The 20,753-nt window shown below is 42.9% G+C and overlaps 1 protein-coding gene across 2 annotated transcripts in view; it reads left to right on the top strand.

Moving 5' to 3' along the window:
- The window catches only part of Hasp (Hig-anchoring scaffold protein), an 865,621-nt gene that overhangs the window by 242,657 nt on the left and 602,211 nt on the right, over positions 1–20,753 (top strand). For both annotated transcript variants that reach the window (XM_050196742.2, XM_050196741.2), the window contains exons 2-3: positions 14,215–14,301; positions 15,820–15,855. In XM_050196742.2, coding sequence (XP_050052699.1) covers positions 14,215–14,301; positions 15,820–15,855 — 123 coding nt within the window. The remainder of the gene's footprint in view (positions 1–14,214; positions 14,302–15,819; positions 15,856–20,753) is intronic.

The following is a 20,753-nucleotide window of genomic DNA, read 5'->3' as shown; positions in this document are numbered from 1 at the left end:
GATTCCAGGACTACCGAACAAGACAGATCTACCGGCGCCTGCTCTAAAACAGCTGAGCTTACTTCTTTTGCATGAAAAGTACAGCAACCACGTATGTACCGATGGATCGACTATGTCGTCCAGTTCTGGTTGTGTGGTGATTATACCAACGCGAGGAATAACAGTGCGGTTCAAGACATCGCATGTCACGACCTCAACGGCGGCAGAACTAACGGCTCTGCGTCGTGCACTGCAATTCATTGATTCTGAAAGACCTAGAAAATGGGCTGTGTTCTCTACTCAAAACCGGCATTACAGTGCACTCAGTCAGTTCTCCGACGCGGATGTCATGAACAGCTGACATACGAAATCATGAAACTTCACCATCACGTCCAACAAAAAGATCACGAGGTTGTTTTTCAATGGGTACCTGGCCATTGTGGAATCAGTGGCAATGATTCCGCCGATAACGCTGCTCACACGACACATCAAAAGAGTACAGTGTTCTGATTCCGCTTTCGAGGACAGACGCCGCAAGGCAGCTCCGGTACCTGGCGCGCAGTCTCTCACTGACCGAGTGGAACTCGCAAAACTAAAGACTTACACGACTGCATCGATTAAACCCCTCACTGCAACTGCGACTTGCATTCAGACTTCCTCGACGTGAAGCTACGCTACTCTATCGCCTTTGGTTAGGAGTTCCCTTCACAAAGGCATACTCTACATTAATTGGAGTGACCGACAGTGCAGCATGCGAGGTCTGCGGCACTGAAGAAAATATCGACCACCTGCTGTGCCACTGTCCATGATATGCCACAGAAAGACAAGAACTTGCTAACGCTCTCCAAAAACTGGACAATCGGCCGCTTTCTGTGCAGGTGCTGCTGGAACACCGCTACCATCGCTCGTCGGCCCATGAAGCGGTGAAGGCGCTTTTGTGTTTCTTGAGGACGGCGGGCTTGTGTGAACGTCTATGAGTGTTTGTGCAATTACTATTAGACCGCACGTGTCAGCGAACTCACCGCTAATTTCTTCTTTCCTTCCCTCCTCTCTCTCCCTGTCATCTCTGTCTCCCCCCTTCCCTTTCCCCCGGTGTACGGTAGCCAACCGGACGTTATTCTGGTTCTCCATTTGTTCTCGGCCTTCTGCTTTTCTCTTTCCTCCTTCCTGAGTTATACCGCCAGTCATGATTCCTTGTGCACAGCGCGCAAAATTGTGCGCTGCGCGAACGAGACAACAGCTCGCGCGCGACGACGTCAGCGGAAATGCATAGCGCCAGAAAAAAGAAAGAGAGGAGAAAAAAATGAAGGCGGAGCCTGTGACGTATGCGTCACGCGATCCTCGATGTCTGGTACGGGAGAACGCAGGGAAGGAATTTCGCTTGTGAAGGCTAGACGGGGCGAGTGGAGGGAGCGTCTTGCTTGGCAGTGGAGCCCGCCTGTTGAAATCACGGGTTCGCGGCGCTGAAATATTTCTATCTCGGCTATTAATGGGCCGATTTGAAAAATCTTTTGCGGCAGAACGCGCCCTAGAGGACACGTAACAATTTCCAGAGTATAACCAAAATTTGCTAGGGGGCCTGGTGAGGGGCTTTTTAAGAACACTCAGTACAGATATCGGGTGGTAGCAAGAAGGGTCTCACCTGTCCCCCACTTTATGAACAGGGGTAACTTTAGCTATTTTAAATGTCGATGGATATTTTCCAGTACGCAGGGAGTGGTTGAATAGATCGCATAATATGTGTCCGAATATATCAATATTATCTTTCATAACGCGCACTGGAATCTCGTCCGGGCCCAGCGCTTTAATGGTTACCAGCTTACTCACAATAGACAGAAATTCATAAAACTCTATATTATTTATAACGAAACTATCGGTCGTGGAAATAGGTTCATAAGAAGTTTTGCTCGGACGAGGCAGCGTTTTAGCCAGTAAGGGACCAACATTTGGGAAGTAAGTGTTGAAGTCATTGACAGTATTCTCAGTAACATTATTAGGTACAATTTTTTCATTCCGAGTACGTCTAGTTGATTCGTTGATTATTTGCCAAGTTTTCCGAGAATTACCAGCAGCTTGTTCAATAAGGTTGGAGTAATAGTATTTTTTACATTTACGCGACATAGCAACAGATTTATTACGGGCTTGTACTCAATTAGAAGATGTATGGGCATTATGCTTATCACGTTTTCATTTATGATACCAATAGTTGTTTGCCTTAAGCGCATTTAATAAATTCATGGTTATCCAGGGGCAAATTGGTATGTCATATGTACGCCTATTGATGATAGCTTTGGAGTTTTTAACGGAGTCTGTGATAACATTAATTAGTAAATTCTTGGTCTACGTTGTCACGGTGAACCTCGTGCCAACCTAATGAAAGTAAAAAAAAAGTTACAAAGCTTTGAATAATCAATTTTGTAAGTTGTTCTGTGGCCAGCATGGCGTACCATAGGCGCTTATTCTAACGTGACAAAGGTTGATGTGTGATTGATGACAGGCTCGTCAAAAAGGCCTGCTGTTACGTTAGTAAGAATATTAGTGAGCACATGATCTAAAATGGTTTCTGATGTACCAGTCACCCGCGTAGGCATAGTAACTAAATTGTGAAAATTATATCATTTTATTAAGTAAGTGTATTCTTTGTGGTTAGCGCTCAAGACATGAATATTTATATAGCCAAGACTTACAACCTGGGTACGGCCGGTCTTTGTTAGGGCTGAAAGAATTTCCACAAGTGTTTGACGCAGTAGTTCTGCGGAAACCCGCAAGGTGTAGAGAAGTAATGAATAAAGGGAAAATCAGATATCTGACAAATAGCGAAGATAATTTTGGACTGTAGTCGAGACAGAAACGGAGAGAAAATAAGATTTGAAAGGCCGACGGGTCAACCACACTAACTGTCCACTTGACTACTCAGCACTGGGGAATGGAGTAAGGACAGAAAAAAAATGAGGAGAAAAGAGGAGAAGATATCAAAAGATTATGTTCGCACAAGCACAACAGCAATTGACAACGGCGACAGTCTTTTTGTTCCTTCAGTCATGATGCTTTTCTTTAAAAAATCACACTAGGGCTTTTAGAGCAACTCTGGCTAACGTCGGTTGTGACCAGAATCTAAGGCAGCGGTTGTCAAGCCTGTCAGGCGTGGTGAAAAGGGCTCTTATTTGTGCAATGAAACGAGAACAACCACACAGAAAGTCCACAATCATCTTTGTGCACTCACAAACTTTCCACTTCTGGTCATTCCAATTATGGAGTAAGAATTAGCGAATGCTACCCCAAGCAATAGAGCAATACACGACAAATCTCGTCGATATGTGTCATATAGGGTCTATCTTTTTTAACTGCACCAAATTAAAAATAATATCCTGCGACAGATAGCACAGTTTTACTCTTGATCTAAATTACTTGATCAGGTGGCCATCACTTCTATGTGAAATTAAATGCTTAATTAAATAATTGCCATAATTCCGGAAACAATATTTTAATTAATTGTTTTACGACACACATTTTAATTTACCAATTATAGCCGGTGAGTTCACAAAGCTTATGCACTTGGAACGAATTCTCTGGACGGCACCAGTTCTGACATTAATTTTCAAAGTGTCCGATGAAATAAATGCATTGGTGTTCCAGTTATTTTTGTGCTTCCGTGCATAAAAGAAGCGTGTTCTTGAAACAAAGTGGCAGTTTCGCCCGAAAGGCAAAGCATCGATTGCGATAGCAAATTGGTAGACTGATATACAAAATAAGGATAGAACTTTTATCGGCTGCGTAAACTCGTAAACATTCGCTTACTAACAAAATTAACGAGCATGGTGTCACGCAGGCACAGGCAAACATAAGCACATCTCGCTCGATGAGCGCGGACACTCTCTGTCAAAACGCTCGCGTGAGGAAGAGCGGCAGTAGTAACGCGCGCATTGACCTTCGTGTTGTCTCTCGCTTCTACGCGAACTGAGCGGCGAAAACACAGCTCACACGAAGTCATCAGCCGCAGCTATCGGCGCAGCTAGGCTCTGTACTCATCGCACATGGCTTTCAAGGTAACGCCCGCACGGCCGCACTCAGCCGTGCCATACGCAGCCGCCTCCAAAGTAGAACCCTCTCCTTCTGGTGCTTTCATTCCCACCTACAGCATACGGGGCGTGGCGACGTTGTTATCGGATTGGGATTTTATACGGAACATCACGCCGACGCCGGTGGTGGAAATGCGCCTGAAGTCTCCACATATTTGCTGTCGCAACAAAAGTAACTGAAACGCCCATGCATTTCGTCGGACACTTTCAAAATTGGACGAAGACGAAGCGTCTGCGAGCTACAACGCTATTTTTCTAGCTCAGCTGTTTTCACCTGATTTTTTTGTATATCTCTGGAGAGCCGTGATGGCTTGTGGCACGGATGCAAGTTGACGTTCCCGCTCATCTGCCAGGGATGGCGACCTCAGCGGTGCCTGCGTCTAGGAAGCGGACTGGCCGCCAGAGCGACACCGACGGCGACAATACCAGTTTACTCAGTGAGCAGTGAGGACTTCTCCGATGACGACATTCAGCTTGTGAGGAGCCACAATGCGAAACGAAGAAACACCAGGGCATATATACCTGTATTCAAGCACGTGTACTGTAGGACCAACTGGGAATACCGCAGTCAGTACGATTCTATATGTACCATAACTCGCTACCGACAACATGAGGGGACTCAACAGACAGCCTGCCTCGATTCTCCTAGAAGTGGTGATGCCAAATCAAGTCAAGGACGTCATAGTCAACACACGAAAAAATGTCTAGGCTATCGACGTTCTACGTGTGACTACGCTAAGCACTTTGTGCAAACTTACGAAACTTGGCGGCATGAAGGTCTACTAATATATCCCTCTGGACAGTGACTCCACTGCAGATGTCATCTACGGCGTCGACGTCTCCATCTCAGGCGCTGACTTGCCGATTCGAGTGAAGCCAGTTGTTGATGGCTTCGCTCTAACTCATGTATCTTGACTGGCACAGCCATGTATCCCAAGGCCACCCCAATGCCGCAATTGCATGAGGCTGGGACACGTGAGCGCAGTGTGCGAGAACATGAGAGTTCGTTCTCGCTGAGCCACGCTTCTCAAATGCCGCAACTGCATTGGGTCCCATAACGCTGCATCAAAGGACTGCCCCAAAATGAAGAAGGGAAGGGTGGTCTAGAAGTAGATGGCGACATATCGTTCGTCTCGTCGGGAAGCGGTTGCCGCCGCTAGAAAGTGACGCTCCCGACGCAGTCGGACTTCAAGGAATACCGATGCCTCTGTGAAGAGCGCACCACATCAGACGCCTCCTGCCCCTCTGCCCCCTAGGCCTAGCGGAGTCTAGTAACTCGGACAACAGGTCGTGCCGAAGAACATTATTTGTGAAGCTTGGCCTGCGCTACCAAACCTACAGGCGCTGCCACAGCTGAAGCCACAACGCAAGCCACAGTGGAAGCCACAGCCGATGTCACAGCCGAAGGCACAGCCGATCCCACAGCTGAATTCACAGCCGTAGTCCCAGCCGATGACACAGCCGATGCCACAGTAGGAGCCACAATCACATCAAAGGATACAGCGCCACAGCGCCGACTCCCGACAACTTACCCGAAGACCGGCAAGTCGTTGTGATGTTTCGGTCCCTCATAAATACCCTTCGTATACTATTAAGCAAGTTTCACACTAGGTCAGCGCGAAGTGCAGTGCAAGTGCTGGATGCTCTAAATCCGGTGCTTGTAAATCTCGGGTGAGCCGCATGGCTCACCCGCAGCCTCCTATTCACGCAACGACCACTGGCCCTTGGGTCATCCCAGATGTCTTCAACGCACATCACCAGCTATGAAATTTGACTTTGATGTCACTGCGCTTCGCTGCACACACAGTGTGCAATTGGTTCCTTCAGCTTTTCCTCTTTCTATACCCCTTTCCCTTTTCCTCCCAGTGTAGGGTAGCAAACCGGAAGCTCGTCTGGTTGACCTCCCTGCGTTTCGTCTCCTTGCTTTCTCTCTCTCTTTCTTTTGAAAATTAATATATCAAAACTGGTGCAGTCCAGAGAATTCGTTCGAAGTAGATACGCCTTGATAACTCACCGGCTATAATTCGCAGATTAAGATATGTGCCGTAAAATAATTAATTAGAAAGTTAAGTTGCGTAGGTGTGCTAATTACTTAAATACTCGTTCTGATTTCTAGTAGAAGCAATGGCCGCCTCATCAAGTAATTTAGATCAAGGGTAGAATTGTGCTATCTACCACAGAAAATTTTTGAAAATTTCGTGCAGCTAAAAAAAAAAAGCACTCTCTATAGCAAATGAACAAAATGGGTTGCAGTTGCACTTTCCATTACAAAAAATTAAAATATAAACCATGCGCAGTTCTAAACTGTTTGAATATGGCGTGCAATGTCACTTCAGTATGAAAAATTCATGGCGGTTTGCGAGTGGTAATTAATTTAGAAGCAATTAGCGAGCTGCATCATTTGATGTGCTGCAGCTTATGGGCACTGACTCTTGGACAAAGTAATATCCGGGGCATAAAACTGTCATTTTCCGCCGCCTTGCACGCCAAACATAGGTCCCAACCACTTTATGGTGTCCAGCAAGGCGACACATCTAGCTTATATCATAATCTCAAGTTCTGTGATAGCTTCGCTTTTTGCCTTATATATCTAACGAAGGCAAACTTATTTGACGACCTCCGTTTTGTTCTTCCTTATTTTAGCTTTCTTAAAGTGATGACCTAAAGGCCGTTCTTCTGTAGACAGCAACGGAGACGACGCTGGTAGTATAATTTATTTCTCGCAAGGATGGCACATGGCGCAATTTGAAACGTCGCGTTTTACGACGACGCCTAACATGTCAGCATCCAAGCGTGCTTTTCTTACGTTTCCAGTGTCTGTCGTGATCTTGTTGCTTCACTGGCTTCATGATATTTGATGATCTAGTTTGGTTATTTATTTTTGTATTATTTAACTGTGAGAATCTCTCCTTTTGCAGGGAACCGGAGATTGTATGAAAACCACGAGTTTTCCCCTTGAGGCTAAGAACGTCGTAAACCCTTGCTCATGTAGGCTGCTTATTTCTTTTATCATTACGAAAAAAAGCAATTTTTTTCTTACTCCCAGTGCCCTCATGACCGTTTCAACCAAATAAAGAAAATGAAAAAGGAAGCGGCGCACATTTTGATATAAACATGGACCATTGTGAGTGAGAGACACGAGGAAAGCAACTCCTGAACTTCGAGAACATAGCGAGTGAAACTTTCTGGCGGAGGATGGTGAAGTTGGGCATGATCCGGGACTGGGGTACCGATCATGCGGTGTCAAATCATTCGTATGACGCCCGTCTTTATCGCAAATCCGCAGAGGGCCAGATCTCTACTTGCGAGGTGATCCGCTCTCGCACCTTTGTAGTCACCTCCCGCCCCCCTAATTTATTCTCTATTTATACTCCTGCCACCCCATTCCCTACTCGGGCAAAGGAGCCACGCTGACAAATTAATTGGTTTATTAATTAATTGGCTCTGAAAAGAGGGAGGAGGGCGAAGACAAGAATCACAAACAGGCCAATCCGTTTGATACATTGACATCACGCCTAAACAACATTATACTGCGTTAGCGCTCATCTTCCCGAAGTATATATGTAGGTCAACCAAACGGGATGTAAGTGCTGAAGGAAGCTGACCTTTTCGAACAGAAATGCGTTATCCTTTTTCCTCGCCTGAAACATCAAAGAGTTTTCGTTCTCTAGGACTGATTGATTGGCTCCGTGGTTTTCTAAGCTACCACCGAAACAAAGACTACGAGAGCGAAATAATGATTGAAACGAAGATAAGTCAGTCGGCGAGACCTTTCCAGTGTTCGCACGATTGGACAGGGAAGACGTAAGGCTGCCATTAGAAGTTATTCGAAAAGCGCAACGGGCATGTCCGCTTCCGTTTGAAGGTTGTTATAAGATGATGGAAATAATGTTAAAACTGAAGTTTCACCCAAATTGCGATGCAGGCGAGAAGTTTGAGTGGCGCGCTCGCGCGTGTGACCTCATGCGGGAGCCTCCGCTGCCGCACCACCGTGTTTGCTTGCAAGTATTGTGGAGGCTGTTTCACACAGCGGATCTGGCTCCCCTTTTCTGTTGTTTTGAAACGACGTGAGCCGCAAGTTTGTCAATAAGTCGAGCCGAATTATATCCAAGTATATCGAAGAAGCTTGGCTTCTTCTTGCTCTGAAACAGGCCCACCTGCGCGTGAACTTTATTACAATGAAGAACTTATTCTTAACTTGCGTTAGTTGTACGTTGCAGTCATGAGCTTGCAAATGAAAAATAAGCTTGGCCGTCTCCATCTTGCCATAGACACGACGATTGCCGCGCCACTGGCCGCTAGAGGCACTTTGGGTGTATCAGCGGGCTTGTTTCACGCTCGGAAAAACACTATTATGTAGCACGCATTGAGCAACAGAAAGCTGTATTGGTTCTTTTTTTTATGTTGCTCTACAATTTTCTCATTGAAACGTTTCATCTAATTATAATATTTGAGAAGTTGATTAATTAATTAAGACTAAAAAATAAAAAAACAACCAGTATATTGAATTTAACACTACAGCCTCCAAGAAAGTGCTGAACCAAACATTTCGGCTTTGGTGCGTAACATTTGAGCTGGAACTATATTTGTACCTGTCACTGAAAATGTGGTGCTTTTTCACTAGTCTGAAAGTTTTCAAAATGAAATTAGGCAGGAGATACAGTTACATCATAGTAGCTGCGTGGCCAGTATTTTATATCGTTCAGGGCAATTTTGTATATCCGATGCATACATGCCAACTTGAGAAAATTGGGAAGCTGAGCGTGGGACAAACGAAACCACTATTTTGTCTATACACCACTGTATCGTACCACACAAAACATACACAATAATCTTGCGGAGTGAAAAGTGATATCCGAAGATTCCGTTGCGGGAAGGGAGTCTGCAAATGACACGAAACCTGTTAAAATTTGCTATACCTACTGCTTGGCAGTAACGGAGTGTCAGTGAAATGTAGAGCTCTTTCGTGGCTGCAATAGGATTAATTATTTAGTGACAAAGGAGTGGAAGAACAAGCGAAATGCGCCAATTTTCACTGTGCGACCTAATCGCTGAACTATTTTGCGACTGAGCCATGAGGTCGTCCTTCGGTTCCAAACTAGTGTAGGATGAATTCGAACTGCAGTCGATGTGATATTTTGCGACTGTACCCAGCGATCGTGGTTGGGCAGTCTCGCCGTGTTTGCTGTATACTTATGAAGGAGAGACAAAACGTTTTTTTTTTTAAATTTTATTGGCGTATTACTTCACAATTTTGTTAAATAGACTTACGAAAAAATTAAAATGGCAATTTGAGAACACCACGAATCACGGAGTGTAGCAGCTGTTCGACAAATGCGAGTGAGCCTTCTTGGTTAGGTGTTGAGTCCAATCAGAAAAAGAAAGTTGTACTTTTGTTTTGAAGGCATTACAAGCTCGGTATGTTTGACATGCGTACGTTTCATGAAGCGAGACAGTTTCTCTGAATAAAGATTTTTATAAGCACTGCACAAGGGCAGGGTCTGGCGAACTGCCCCGCAGATGCATTCTTGCATACCTCTTAAACTCGCAGCCGCTGCACTGCATCCTCAATTAAGACAACCATAGCGGTGATTCAGTGGCTACGGCGTTGTTCTTCTCAGCACGAGGTCACGGGTTTGACTCCCCGCCTCGGCGGCCGCCTTCCGCGGCACAGGGATCGCAAAAAAAAAGGAAAGAAAGAAAAAGAAACGCTCGTGTATCGTGCTTTGGGAGCTCGTTAAAACCTGCAGGTGGTCAAAATTAATCCGCAGACCAGTGCTACTATGTCCAACATAACCCACGGCGAGCCACCCCAGTTTAATTAACAATCGCGGACTTCTCAAACATAACTGTTATTTCTGCACACTTCCTGCATTCTCTCCAATCGAGTTCATATTTGCCCATTTTAAACTGAAAAATAAATTTCGCTACTTCTTTTTTAGACTTGATTCGAAGATGCCTTTATTTAAGTGGTAATGTCGCCCTAAAGTTGTTGAGAAAAGTAAACGAGAGAAAATATGGCGTCATTGCTTTGCACGCTGCACGGCCTTTAGAGTCCCGCCAAGCTTCAAGATTATACACATACTTTAAATGATTGGACGAAATAGAAATATGCCGCTCTGTCAATCCCTATGAAAAAAAAAGTAACTCGAGCTTGGTGCATACCGTTAACGACGTGCCACTGATACGAGTTCATGAACACACGTACCTCGGATTAACATTAACACATGAATTCAGATGGAACTCCCATATAAACAACGCTACAGCCACTGCAATGAAACGCCTTCTCTTTCTTGGAAGACACCTCCGACTAGCACCACCCGATACAAAAGTTCTGGCTTACAAAACTTTTGTCAGGTCAGTCATTCAGTAAGCAAATGCTATCTGGTTACCATACACGCAACAACTGATTAAAATACCAGAAGGTGTACAAAGGAAAGTACTACGGCTTATATACAATAAACTAACAGACTCGCCCACCGAACTACCTAACAAAGCCGGAATCTTAACAGTACAAAACCGAGCAGTACTAAGCTGTTCTAAACTTAGGTACCGGCCAGATCCTACACAACACGCTTAATCTTGGTACCTCTAGATACATCTCCAGAAATGAAACACGGCCAATGCGACATAAACACACACAAACAATCAATGAGTATTCTTTTCCTACCGACTGCTTCAATAGTTCGTTCTTTCCTTTACAACAAGAGAGTGGAATAAACTGAGTGAATACATTATTAACAGCTCCTTATTAGATACATTTGCTAGTTCAGTGGCAAAACATCTCCTCGACTTACAGCTCTATAGATATATATATAACTTACTTACTCTGCTTTGTTACCGATCTTTAAACGCTAACACTTTAATCTATAAGTGTTCCTTTTGTATGATCCATTATATACATGACTGTATCCTGTTTATCATGTTCATCACGTATATTATATCACATGTGTTTACAGGAGTGTTTTTTTAGGGGGTTGTTACTTTCTCAGATTCTTCAAGGTTAAATTAAATTGTACCCATATATTGCATTTGTGATGAAGTACTCAATTCTGTGTTTAGCGAAGCAAAAACGTTTGCAATAACACACTCGTGATTATATAATGTATTTATAACCGTTGTTCGCAAATACTACCATTTGTACTTGTCCTTCCTGTTATAATCCCATGAGGGATTGACAGTATGTGAAATAAATAAATAAATAAATAAATAAATAAATAAATAAATAAATAAATAAACAAATAAATGCGAGTAGCTTCACAAATGACCATCGCTTGAAGTGCGCTCATTCTGAAGGCCCGTTTTGCACGAGAAGCCCCATTTAGACAGGAATTTTTGTCCACCTGAAGATTCGCTATACAATGCGCACACACTACGCAAAGGGCGATAGAGGATCGCAAAGCGCGGACGATGCGTTTTTCAACAAGCGGAGACGGCGCTCTGTTTTCACAATAAAAAAGGCAAATGGAGACGGGGGAACGAACGCCCGGAAGTGCGTTCACACATAGGTTCGCTTGGGTGGGGGGTGACAAAAAAAATGAATTTCTTTCTTTGCCAAGTAGGTAAAAAAATGCACGCAGCGGCTGGAAAAGCGAAAAACGGCCTCTTTTACGAGGCTGCGGACGCTTTTACACGTCAGTAAAGCAAGGAGAAATGCTTTCTTTTTTCGCCATGGGCGGAAATCTCGGTGTCTGCATGAGCCATTTTGAATGCCCGCAAAGAAGAAAGCTTCTCTGCTCTGACAGCTTGTATAACGATACAGTGACATTTCCTTGCAGAGCTTTTATAACCAGAAAGACAGCGCGGTGTCGTAAGCCTAAGCAAATTCAAGTAAAAAGAAAAGAAGAAGAGCCGCCCCCCTCCCACCTCCGTCCCCCGAGCTGATCAAAAAGAGTAGCAGCAGAATAGTCTGTTCGCGAAGCGAGTAATAAGCAGGGTGACTATTGTGCCACTTATATTGCTCTTAATCTAGTTCGATGGGCTTAACAGCGTTGTTTTTAGACTATTTCTTAAATGAATCGCCGTGGCATCTAACACCTGAGATTATTCATTTATTGTAAATTGGATCATATACGGAACGCAGGAAAACCGTTAAACATTATCAGTTAATGACCAGCGAACGCCAGAAATAAATTCCATAACAAAACTGAAGTATAAGGGTATGTGAATATAAAAAGAGATCTCATTATGTATAGCAGAACTATTATTATGTAAGTATGTGTATACATAGCAATATATGAATCAGGAACAAACTCAGCAGCTAGTCGAACCTTGGGCACAAGGACTTGCGCTGTAAATCACTATGAATCACTGAAACACCCATACATACTTGGGGGCTTTCAAGTTGCGCTGTGGGGATGCGGTTGTAGATTTGGATTAATTTTGACCGGTTGGGGTTCTTTAATATGTGCCCTAATCTCAGCAGCTAGTCGAACCTTGGGCAAAAAGACTTGCGCTGTAAATCACTATGAATCACTGAAACACCCATACATACTTGGGGGCTTTCAAGTTGCGCTGTGGGGATGCGGTTGTAGATTTGGATTAATTTTGACCGGTTGGGGTTCTTTAATATGTGCCCTAATCTAAGCGCAAGCATGTTTTTTTCGTTCTGCTCCAATCAAAATGCAGCCGCCACATCAGAGCGCCGTGGCCACAAGCCTCTGTGGCCTCTGCATGCGTCTGTGGCCTCTGCATGCATGCGTACAAGCCTCTGCATGCGTATGACCGTTCGTTCGTTCGCGCGCGCGCGCGCACACGCACACGCACACGCACGCACGCACGCACGCACGCACGCACGCACGCACGCACGCACGCACATACATACATACATACATACATACATACATACATACATACATACATACATACATACATACATACATACATACATACATACATACATACATACATACATACATACATACGGGGTCTAGTGAGTCACCCCTACATTTGGCCGCGCTAAACAAAACGTCCAAGACAACGGGCACTACAATTTCTGTGAGCGGAAAAAATGCAGAAAACAGTGGGTTCTCCTAAACAAGCAGAAAGGGGACCCTACCTTGCCCCGCGTATGACATTATCTCTGAAAGAGTGCGCTACTAATTCAAGTAAACTTAACGACTCTTCAATTGAACCTTTTTTTTTCTGCAAGGGAGTAGAGGGACCAGAGTTCATAAGAATAGTTAAATTTTTTCTGTTCGAATTGAGCAGGTGGGCTATGTAGGAGGGGTTGCCAGTCTATATAATTTGTGACGTTTCGTTTCAATAAATCAGTTGCGAGTCTGCACTCGTCCTTCTCAATCTTTGTACGCTCTTCCTGTCTTTACCACGGCAGTTTTCAATAATCCAACCACACCAACTTGCCCAGCTGTCCATACATATGAGCTAATACCAGTTCATTGTTACATTTTTGTAGAGGCCTATCTAGACGGTGTTTCTTTCGCTGCATCGCATATTTAAATATGGCCCGTAGCAGACAGCACAATTCGAACCCTTGAACTAGATTACTCGATGAGGTGGCCGCTACTTCTACTAAAAATCAAAGTGTTTAATTGAAGAATTAACACATTTACACTAATTACCATTTTAATTACTTACTTTACGGCACATAATTCAATTTGTGAATTGTAGCTGATGAGTTCGCAAGGCAAATCCACTTGGAACGAATGATCAGGACTAGTTTAAAGATATTCATGTTCAAAGTGTCCAACGAAATGCATTGACGTTCCAGTTACTTTTGTGCTTCAATGCATAACACAGCATTCTGTCAGAAAAGTAAGTGAAACAACAGTGCATTTCTATCGCCAATTTGACGGCGCACATCTCGAAATCGGTGTCATCCTCAGAATTCGTTCGAATTCAATATGACTTGTATACTCACTAGCTAGAATACGTACGTTAAAATACGTGCCGTAAGGTAACTGATTGGGGAAAAGTTAATTGGTGTAATTATGTAAATTATTTTGATAAGCATCTTGATTTCTGCTAGAATAATGACCACCTAATCGAGTAATTTAGTTCAAGGGTTAGCATTTTGCTATATGCCACAGGAAAGTTTTTAAAATTTGGTGCAGCTAAAAAAAAATTCACCCTGTACATTTCTCGATGGCACTGCTTACGATTCCTCATGACCTATGTCTCTTCGTCCTCTTTGCAGACGCCTACCACATTCGGGCGTTCGGCAGCAAAGGCGAGTCCAGGAAAAGCTCCAGACGTCACACGGAATCCTGGTACATGCCTCGAGGTACGAAAGACGTCAGATCTTGCTTTTATTTTGCACATTCAACAAATATAGACGAACATAGGCGTAATTGTGGCCTATCACTTAAGAAGCGCAGTGATTCTGCAGTTGTACAGCCGAGAGATGCCGCAGAAACACACGGGAACAGTGCTGCGTTTATCTTGCGCCCTCGTCTGTTGAGTTGGTAACAGTGCTCAGCGAAACGTAATTGTTTTATATCCTAGTGCAAGTCGCACTAAAGAAAATGCTTTGCAGTAGTGAGTTTAACGGTTGAAGCTTACGTAGGACGCCCTGGTGTCCCGATTAGGGCACGGAGCAGTGGTGCTAGTTTTAAAAACAAAACTCAAGCACGCATGCGGGCCTGCTGCGATTGTGGTACTCGTGACGACACTGTTATGAAGGCCGCGTTGAACTGTGTAAAGAAATTTGTTTCGCCGTGCCTGGCTGTCTAGCTGTCACGCGCTTCACTACAGTGATCACAAGCTTCACTCCAGCCTACGTCTCAGTAACGACAAGATTTTATGAAAATGTTAAAATGGTTCGAAGTATCCTCAATGAGTGTAGTTTTGTATAGTGCATCAGAACACTGATTGATTGTTTTCGCGCATTGTAAACTGAAAAGTTGGAAAACCACGATGACTAATACTTCACCATTCTTAAGATAAAAGCACTGTGGCAATAGGGCTATACTACATTTTTGAATTTGTTGAGTGCTCATGTTGTGTGTGTGTGTGTATTCTTTTCTTAATTTAAGTTTAGGCATATCCTACAGCCTACTTAAGACTGTCAAGAGCGCTGCAGCCCTTGTGCTGTAAAGAAAAAAAGAAGCGCTAACGAACAAAAAAACGTAAAAAAAAGAAATGAAAACGTTGAAGGCACGGTGCTAGATTCGTGTGGCTTTCCTTAAGCTACTGAGCTCTAGCACTCTCTCTCATACCTTGCTTATGCACAAAAATACACCTGAGATAAGCCCTCAAATATGCGTTTCTTCACTCAGCAGTACGGTGCTCCACTGCTCTAGAAAGAAGTGGCGAGGTCTGTACGTCTATAGCACCCCATGTGTCGGTTCAGCCCATATAATGCATTTTGAATATGCGGCTGCTAACAAAAGCAGGATGCCAACAATCGAAAATTTTCTTATTTTTATGCTCTCTTTGAACGTCCCCTTGTCAGATTATTTGTAGAAACCGCAAGATGCGAGATATTTAGTCGATGATTTTGCGCATTCACCGGTCTATTAGAATATAAAGATGAATCTACTTGTTTCCGATGCCTTCAAATGACTCATTTGTGTCAGCCATCAACTACTCAGGTTTTCGAAACTACTTTGTTTCTTCGTGCGCGTCTAGGTGACATGTAGCGCAATCTATTTATTCCCTATTTAAAGAAGGATTGGTTCGCGATGCAATGGCAGGCACAATGCACACGTTGTAAATAATAAAAAAGTGTATTTTCGGATTAATAACCGCAAATCGTCTGCGTTAGGAATTTCAGTTATGTGACAAGCCCTTGTTATTACAGATGCGCCTACAGACTTTGAGGAAGAGACGACTGACGGTAAGTTTGACGCACTCGTATGTACCGCAAAAATGCGAGATGTATTCCACTGGAACATATAAATCAAATAAAATAAGGGGAAGTGGGAGAGGCGATGTTTCAGATTGCAAGGAAGGAAAATAACGCAGAATGGCGTATCCATTCCAGAAATATAATCTTTAGAAAAGTGAAACTTCCTTCAATTCTTCATATATATATATATAATGTCTGCATTAGAAAAGAAGAAATAAAAAAAGAAAGAATGAAACAAAAATTAGACTGTTTGTGACACTGGCAGAACATACTGAGGATGCGCTATATCTACGTTTACATGAAAACGATAAAGTCTCAAGAGTCGAATCGTGGGGCCGAAATCCGGTCGTCGGGTTCACGTAAACGGTATAGCGGGTAGGACAGAATGAGTGTCGAAGCGAGCTTATATATATACTCGTGGCAAAACTAAGGGTGAGCTGCTTTTCGGAAGGGGGCCATCTTTGGAAAAGTTATTTCTTTATTTTGCTCTATGCGAGCTGGCAAAACTGCATACACTCGAAGAAACTTAATTTACGGACGAGTCTAACCCCGGAAACATGCAGCGCAGTCCTGCACCACTGGAGGCTTCGAGTCCTGAATGAAGCTCAGTTTCTACAAGGAGATAAGATATGCATAAGGTGATCAGAATAACGCGAGTCTGTATAAGCTGAAATGTAGACAAGCTGAAGTTTTACTACAGAGCGTCAGTAGCCGTTCTCGTTTTTTTTTTTTTCATCTCTGACATAAGACGTTTTCTTCCGAATGCACCCATAGCTAAGCATTTCCAGTGTTTGTCTTAAGCCTTCATTAAATAGAGACTTTTAGCGTGTCCGCTATTCCGGCAAACTGGGGGTGGTTTGGACGGATTGTCGGGTTTGCGGGGGCGTAAACGTGAGCGGCCAGAGCGATGCAGCCGCCTGGTACCGTAGAGTTCAACCAGACAAACACAGAGCTAAAACTGCAGTAACTCACTATATCCTGCTTCGCTACTGATGCAAATTTTTGGCAGCGGCGTAATTGTGAACACGTTTGCGCCACTGTCGAAAATTTACACCAGCAGCTAAGCAGAATATAGTAATTAGCTTTGTGTTTGTGTGGTTGAGCTTTGCGCCACCAGCTGGCGCCACCAATCTGGCCGCTCACGTTTACGCCCCCGCTAAACCGGCAAACCGCCCGCGCTTGCCGGAACACCGGACACGCTAAACGTCTCTATTGTGAACACAATTACGCCGCTGCCGAAAATTTGCACCAGCAGCGAAGCAGAATAAAGTAGGTTACTGCAATTTTAGCTCTGTGTTTGTCTGGTTGAGCTCTACAACACCAGGCGGCTTCAGCACTCTGACCGCCCACGTTTACGCCCCCGACCATCCGGTAATTTGCCCAAACCGCCCCAGTTTGCCGGAATAGCGGACACGCTAAAAGTCTCTAATTAATAACGCAGGTTTGTGAACGAAGAATTTACAGCCACATTCTTCAGACACGAGTATTTATGACAAGCTGTACATCATTGCTAAAGACAAAACTTGCATAAAGCTCTGGCTTTTTTAGCTTTTAGAACTTCGAAGAACGTTTCAGGACAAAGCAACTAAACATAGTGTCCAGTGTATAGCCGCAGCATGACCGCAAGCAAACCCTTGCAAGTAGGTCGAGGTCACTCTTCAGAGGCTTGTACCTACATTAGTGCCACATTGTATTAGTAGAAGAAGAAGAATTTTATTTATTGACTCGCGAAAATAAAGTCACAGTGACAAGATATACAGAAGGAGGTCCCGAACCTCAAGGCTGTAGGGGGACCTCCTGTTCTAATTAGAAAGATCAAAACAAGTTAGGTTACAGCAAATGCAGCAAAGTTTTAAAGTTGTCTACAAATAATTACACATGACAGCAAAGGAACCGAAACATGATATGAAAGTACACAGAATTGCATATTGAACAAATAAAAGTAACAAAATAATTCAGGTTAATGCAAATACACCAAGGAGGTAGAATTGTTAACATGTATTAATGCAAGAAAACAAGTAAACTGAAAACAAGGCATAATGCTGTACATAATTACATCATGTACTGAATTAAAAACAAAACAAATCATGGGAAGTGAAATGTAGCCTAGAGGCAGTGTTCTAACAATAACTGACCTTTGGAAACAAGTGGACAGATATGATTTTTTTTGATTAAAAAGAAAAGATATGATGAAACGTTGGTGAAATGTGAAATGTTAGAGATATAATGGTTTACCCATAATGAAGCAAACAGAACATGTTAAATTACATTACAGCATTCACCCCCCCCCCCCCCCATGTTAAGTAAATATGAGAATAAATTCTTTTTAAAGCTGCCTATACTAGGAGACAGCTTTATGTCCGTTGGAATACAGTTCCAGTAAGACATCGCTGTGAACTAAGAAGTGAATATGCCAAAATTAGTTCTGATTTTAGGTAATAAGTTGTTAGCTAATGCAAATCGAGTATTATTATGATTAGCAAATTGTTCAGTGTTAAAGATTATTTGGGGAATGTTTGAGTGAAGGGAATTATAGACAAGGATTGCCATGTTTAATTGAAATAGTTTATGAATTGTGAGAATGCGATGCTCTTGAACAAGAGCAGATGCACTACATCGGGGTGACTGGAAAGTAATAATGCGGATCGCCTGCTTCTGGATGTATTGTAATGGAACAAGATGAGAGGTATATGTGCTGCCTCAAGTCGCACTGCAGTAGGTGAAGTCACTGTGGATGAATGCATGATAAAGAGAAAGCAAGGTTGGTAGTCTAAAGTATGGACGTGCTTTTATAAGAATCCGGATACCATATCCAATTTTTTGCTTTAGATGTGAAATATGGGTAGTGTACTTTAGGTTGGAATCGAGGATAACCCCCCAAAAACGACAATGACTAGAAGGTTTGATGGGATAACTATCGATAGCTATGGTCAGAATACTTATTACTTTCTTTTGAGTGGGGTGAAATAGCATGAAGACTGTTTTACTAGGGTTAATTTCTAAAGAGTTGCGACGATACCAGCGAATAATGTTTTCCAAATCGGTATTGAGCTTAGAAGTTAGGCTATTAATATAGGTGTCAGCAGTTAGAAACGTAGTGTCGTTTCACAATGCGGAAGATCGGCAGTTAAGTCATTAATGTAGATAGTGAAGAGTAATGGGCCTGATATAGACCCCTGAGGAACTCTCCTGTCAATTAATTTGAAGTTAGAAAGGTGATTAGAAATGCTAACAGCCTGTTATCTATTAGTTAAATAATCGTGAACAAAAGCCAGCGCTGGTCCTACAACACCGATTGCGTTTAATTTAGTAATTAAGATATTATGAAGAATTGAATCAAACGCTTTGGTGAGGTCAATAAATACTGCTCCTACATATTTACCTTCGTCAATGTGATGCTTCAATGAAAGAAGCGCAAGATTAGTAGAGTAACCTGCACTAAAACCAAACTGCGTGGTGCAAAGAATGTAAAATTCTGTTGAATACTTAGTTAGACCCTTTTCAAAACATTTCTCTATAACTTTGCTGAACACGGATAATATGGCAATAGGGCGATAGTTAGAAATCAACCCTCTATCACCTTTTCTTAAATACAGGGACTATTTTGGCTTTCTTAAGTTTAGATGGAAATACACCGCATTTAAATAAAAGGTTAATTACATAAGAAGATGGGTCAGCAACAATATCAGCAACATATTTTAGGTGCACTGGTTGTATTTCAGCAAGACCTGCACTTGTTAGCTTTAGTTGTTGTATGAGATTGTATATTTCATCCGGAATGGTAGGATATAAAAAAAAGATTGCGGTTGTCTCTGGGGTGTTGTTATAGGACTGGTAGGAAGGGGCTAATTATTATCGAAAAAGAAATTATTAAATTCATTTGCGATGTCTGATGGATTTCGATACGTACCACTAGAGCTTGAAATCTCACTTATTGGTGAGTCTTTTCAGTTTCTGTTCAAAAAAGAGTTTATGAGCTTCCACTGTTTAGCGATACCTTCAGCTTCATTAATTTTAATTTCATAGTACTTCTTTTTGGTATCTTTCAACAATTTATTTAGGACATTCTTGTAGCAAGCATATCGCTTCTGCAATTTGAAGTTAAATGGGCAACGTTTAGTTTTTTTGTACATATTCTCTTTCTTGCGCATGTGCACTAACAAAGCATCTGTGAGCCACGGGTTATGGGGTGCTGGATACTTCTTGTTACATCTAACAAAAGTGGTTGCATCATGGACACATTGCTGTATTACAGATGAAAAGCGTACAAAAGCTAGCTCAGCGTTTGATTAAGATATTATCGTCGACCAGTCAAAAGAAGAGATGGAATCTATGAATTGAACTTCGTTAAACAAGGACATTTGGAAAGAACGCTCAGCGCGCTGCGAGGCATGAGACAAGCGACAAAAGATGGGATAATGGTCTGTAATGTCGAGTGTTATTACGCCACACTCATCACATGATATGTAGTTAGATAAAATATGGTCAATAAGCGTGCTTGAGCCACCTGTGATACATCTTGTCGGCACTTGAGCAGCTGTTCATAACCAAAGCCTGCAAAGCGATTCGAATATTTAACCGCGTTCTGATTGGATTCATCCAGAAGGTTAATGTTGATATCTCCCATAATAACAACGTTTTTGCTTTCGCAGGATATCTTATCTAGGCTTTCGTATAGTGCAGAGCAGAACTCTGAGATGCAAGCTAAGATGGTTTTTTCAGCATCAGTTTGCGTATGTTCGTCATCAATTTCAATCCAAACAGATTCAGTGTTGTTAGCTAGGAGGAAGAGGTCATTCCGACGTTTATATTTTATATAAGATGATACAAAAATAGCAGAACCACCATGATGGTTTGATTGTCGGTGACAGTACTCCGGTGAGTAT

Source organism: Dermacentor andersoni, chromosome 1 (assembly GCF_023375885.2).
Source record: "Dermacentor andersoni chromosome 1, qqDerAnde1_hic_scaffold, whole genome shotgun sequence".
NCBI lineage: Eukaryota > Metazoa > Arthropoda > Arachnida > Ixodida > Ixodidae > Dermacentor > Dermacentor andersoni.
The sequence above is the reverse complement of the archived record's forward strand: the minus strand, read 5'-3'. Positions and strand labels throughout refer to the sequence as shown.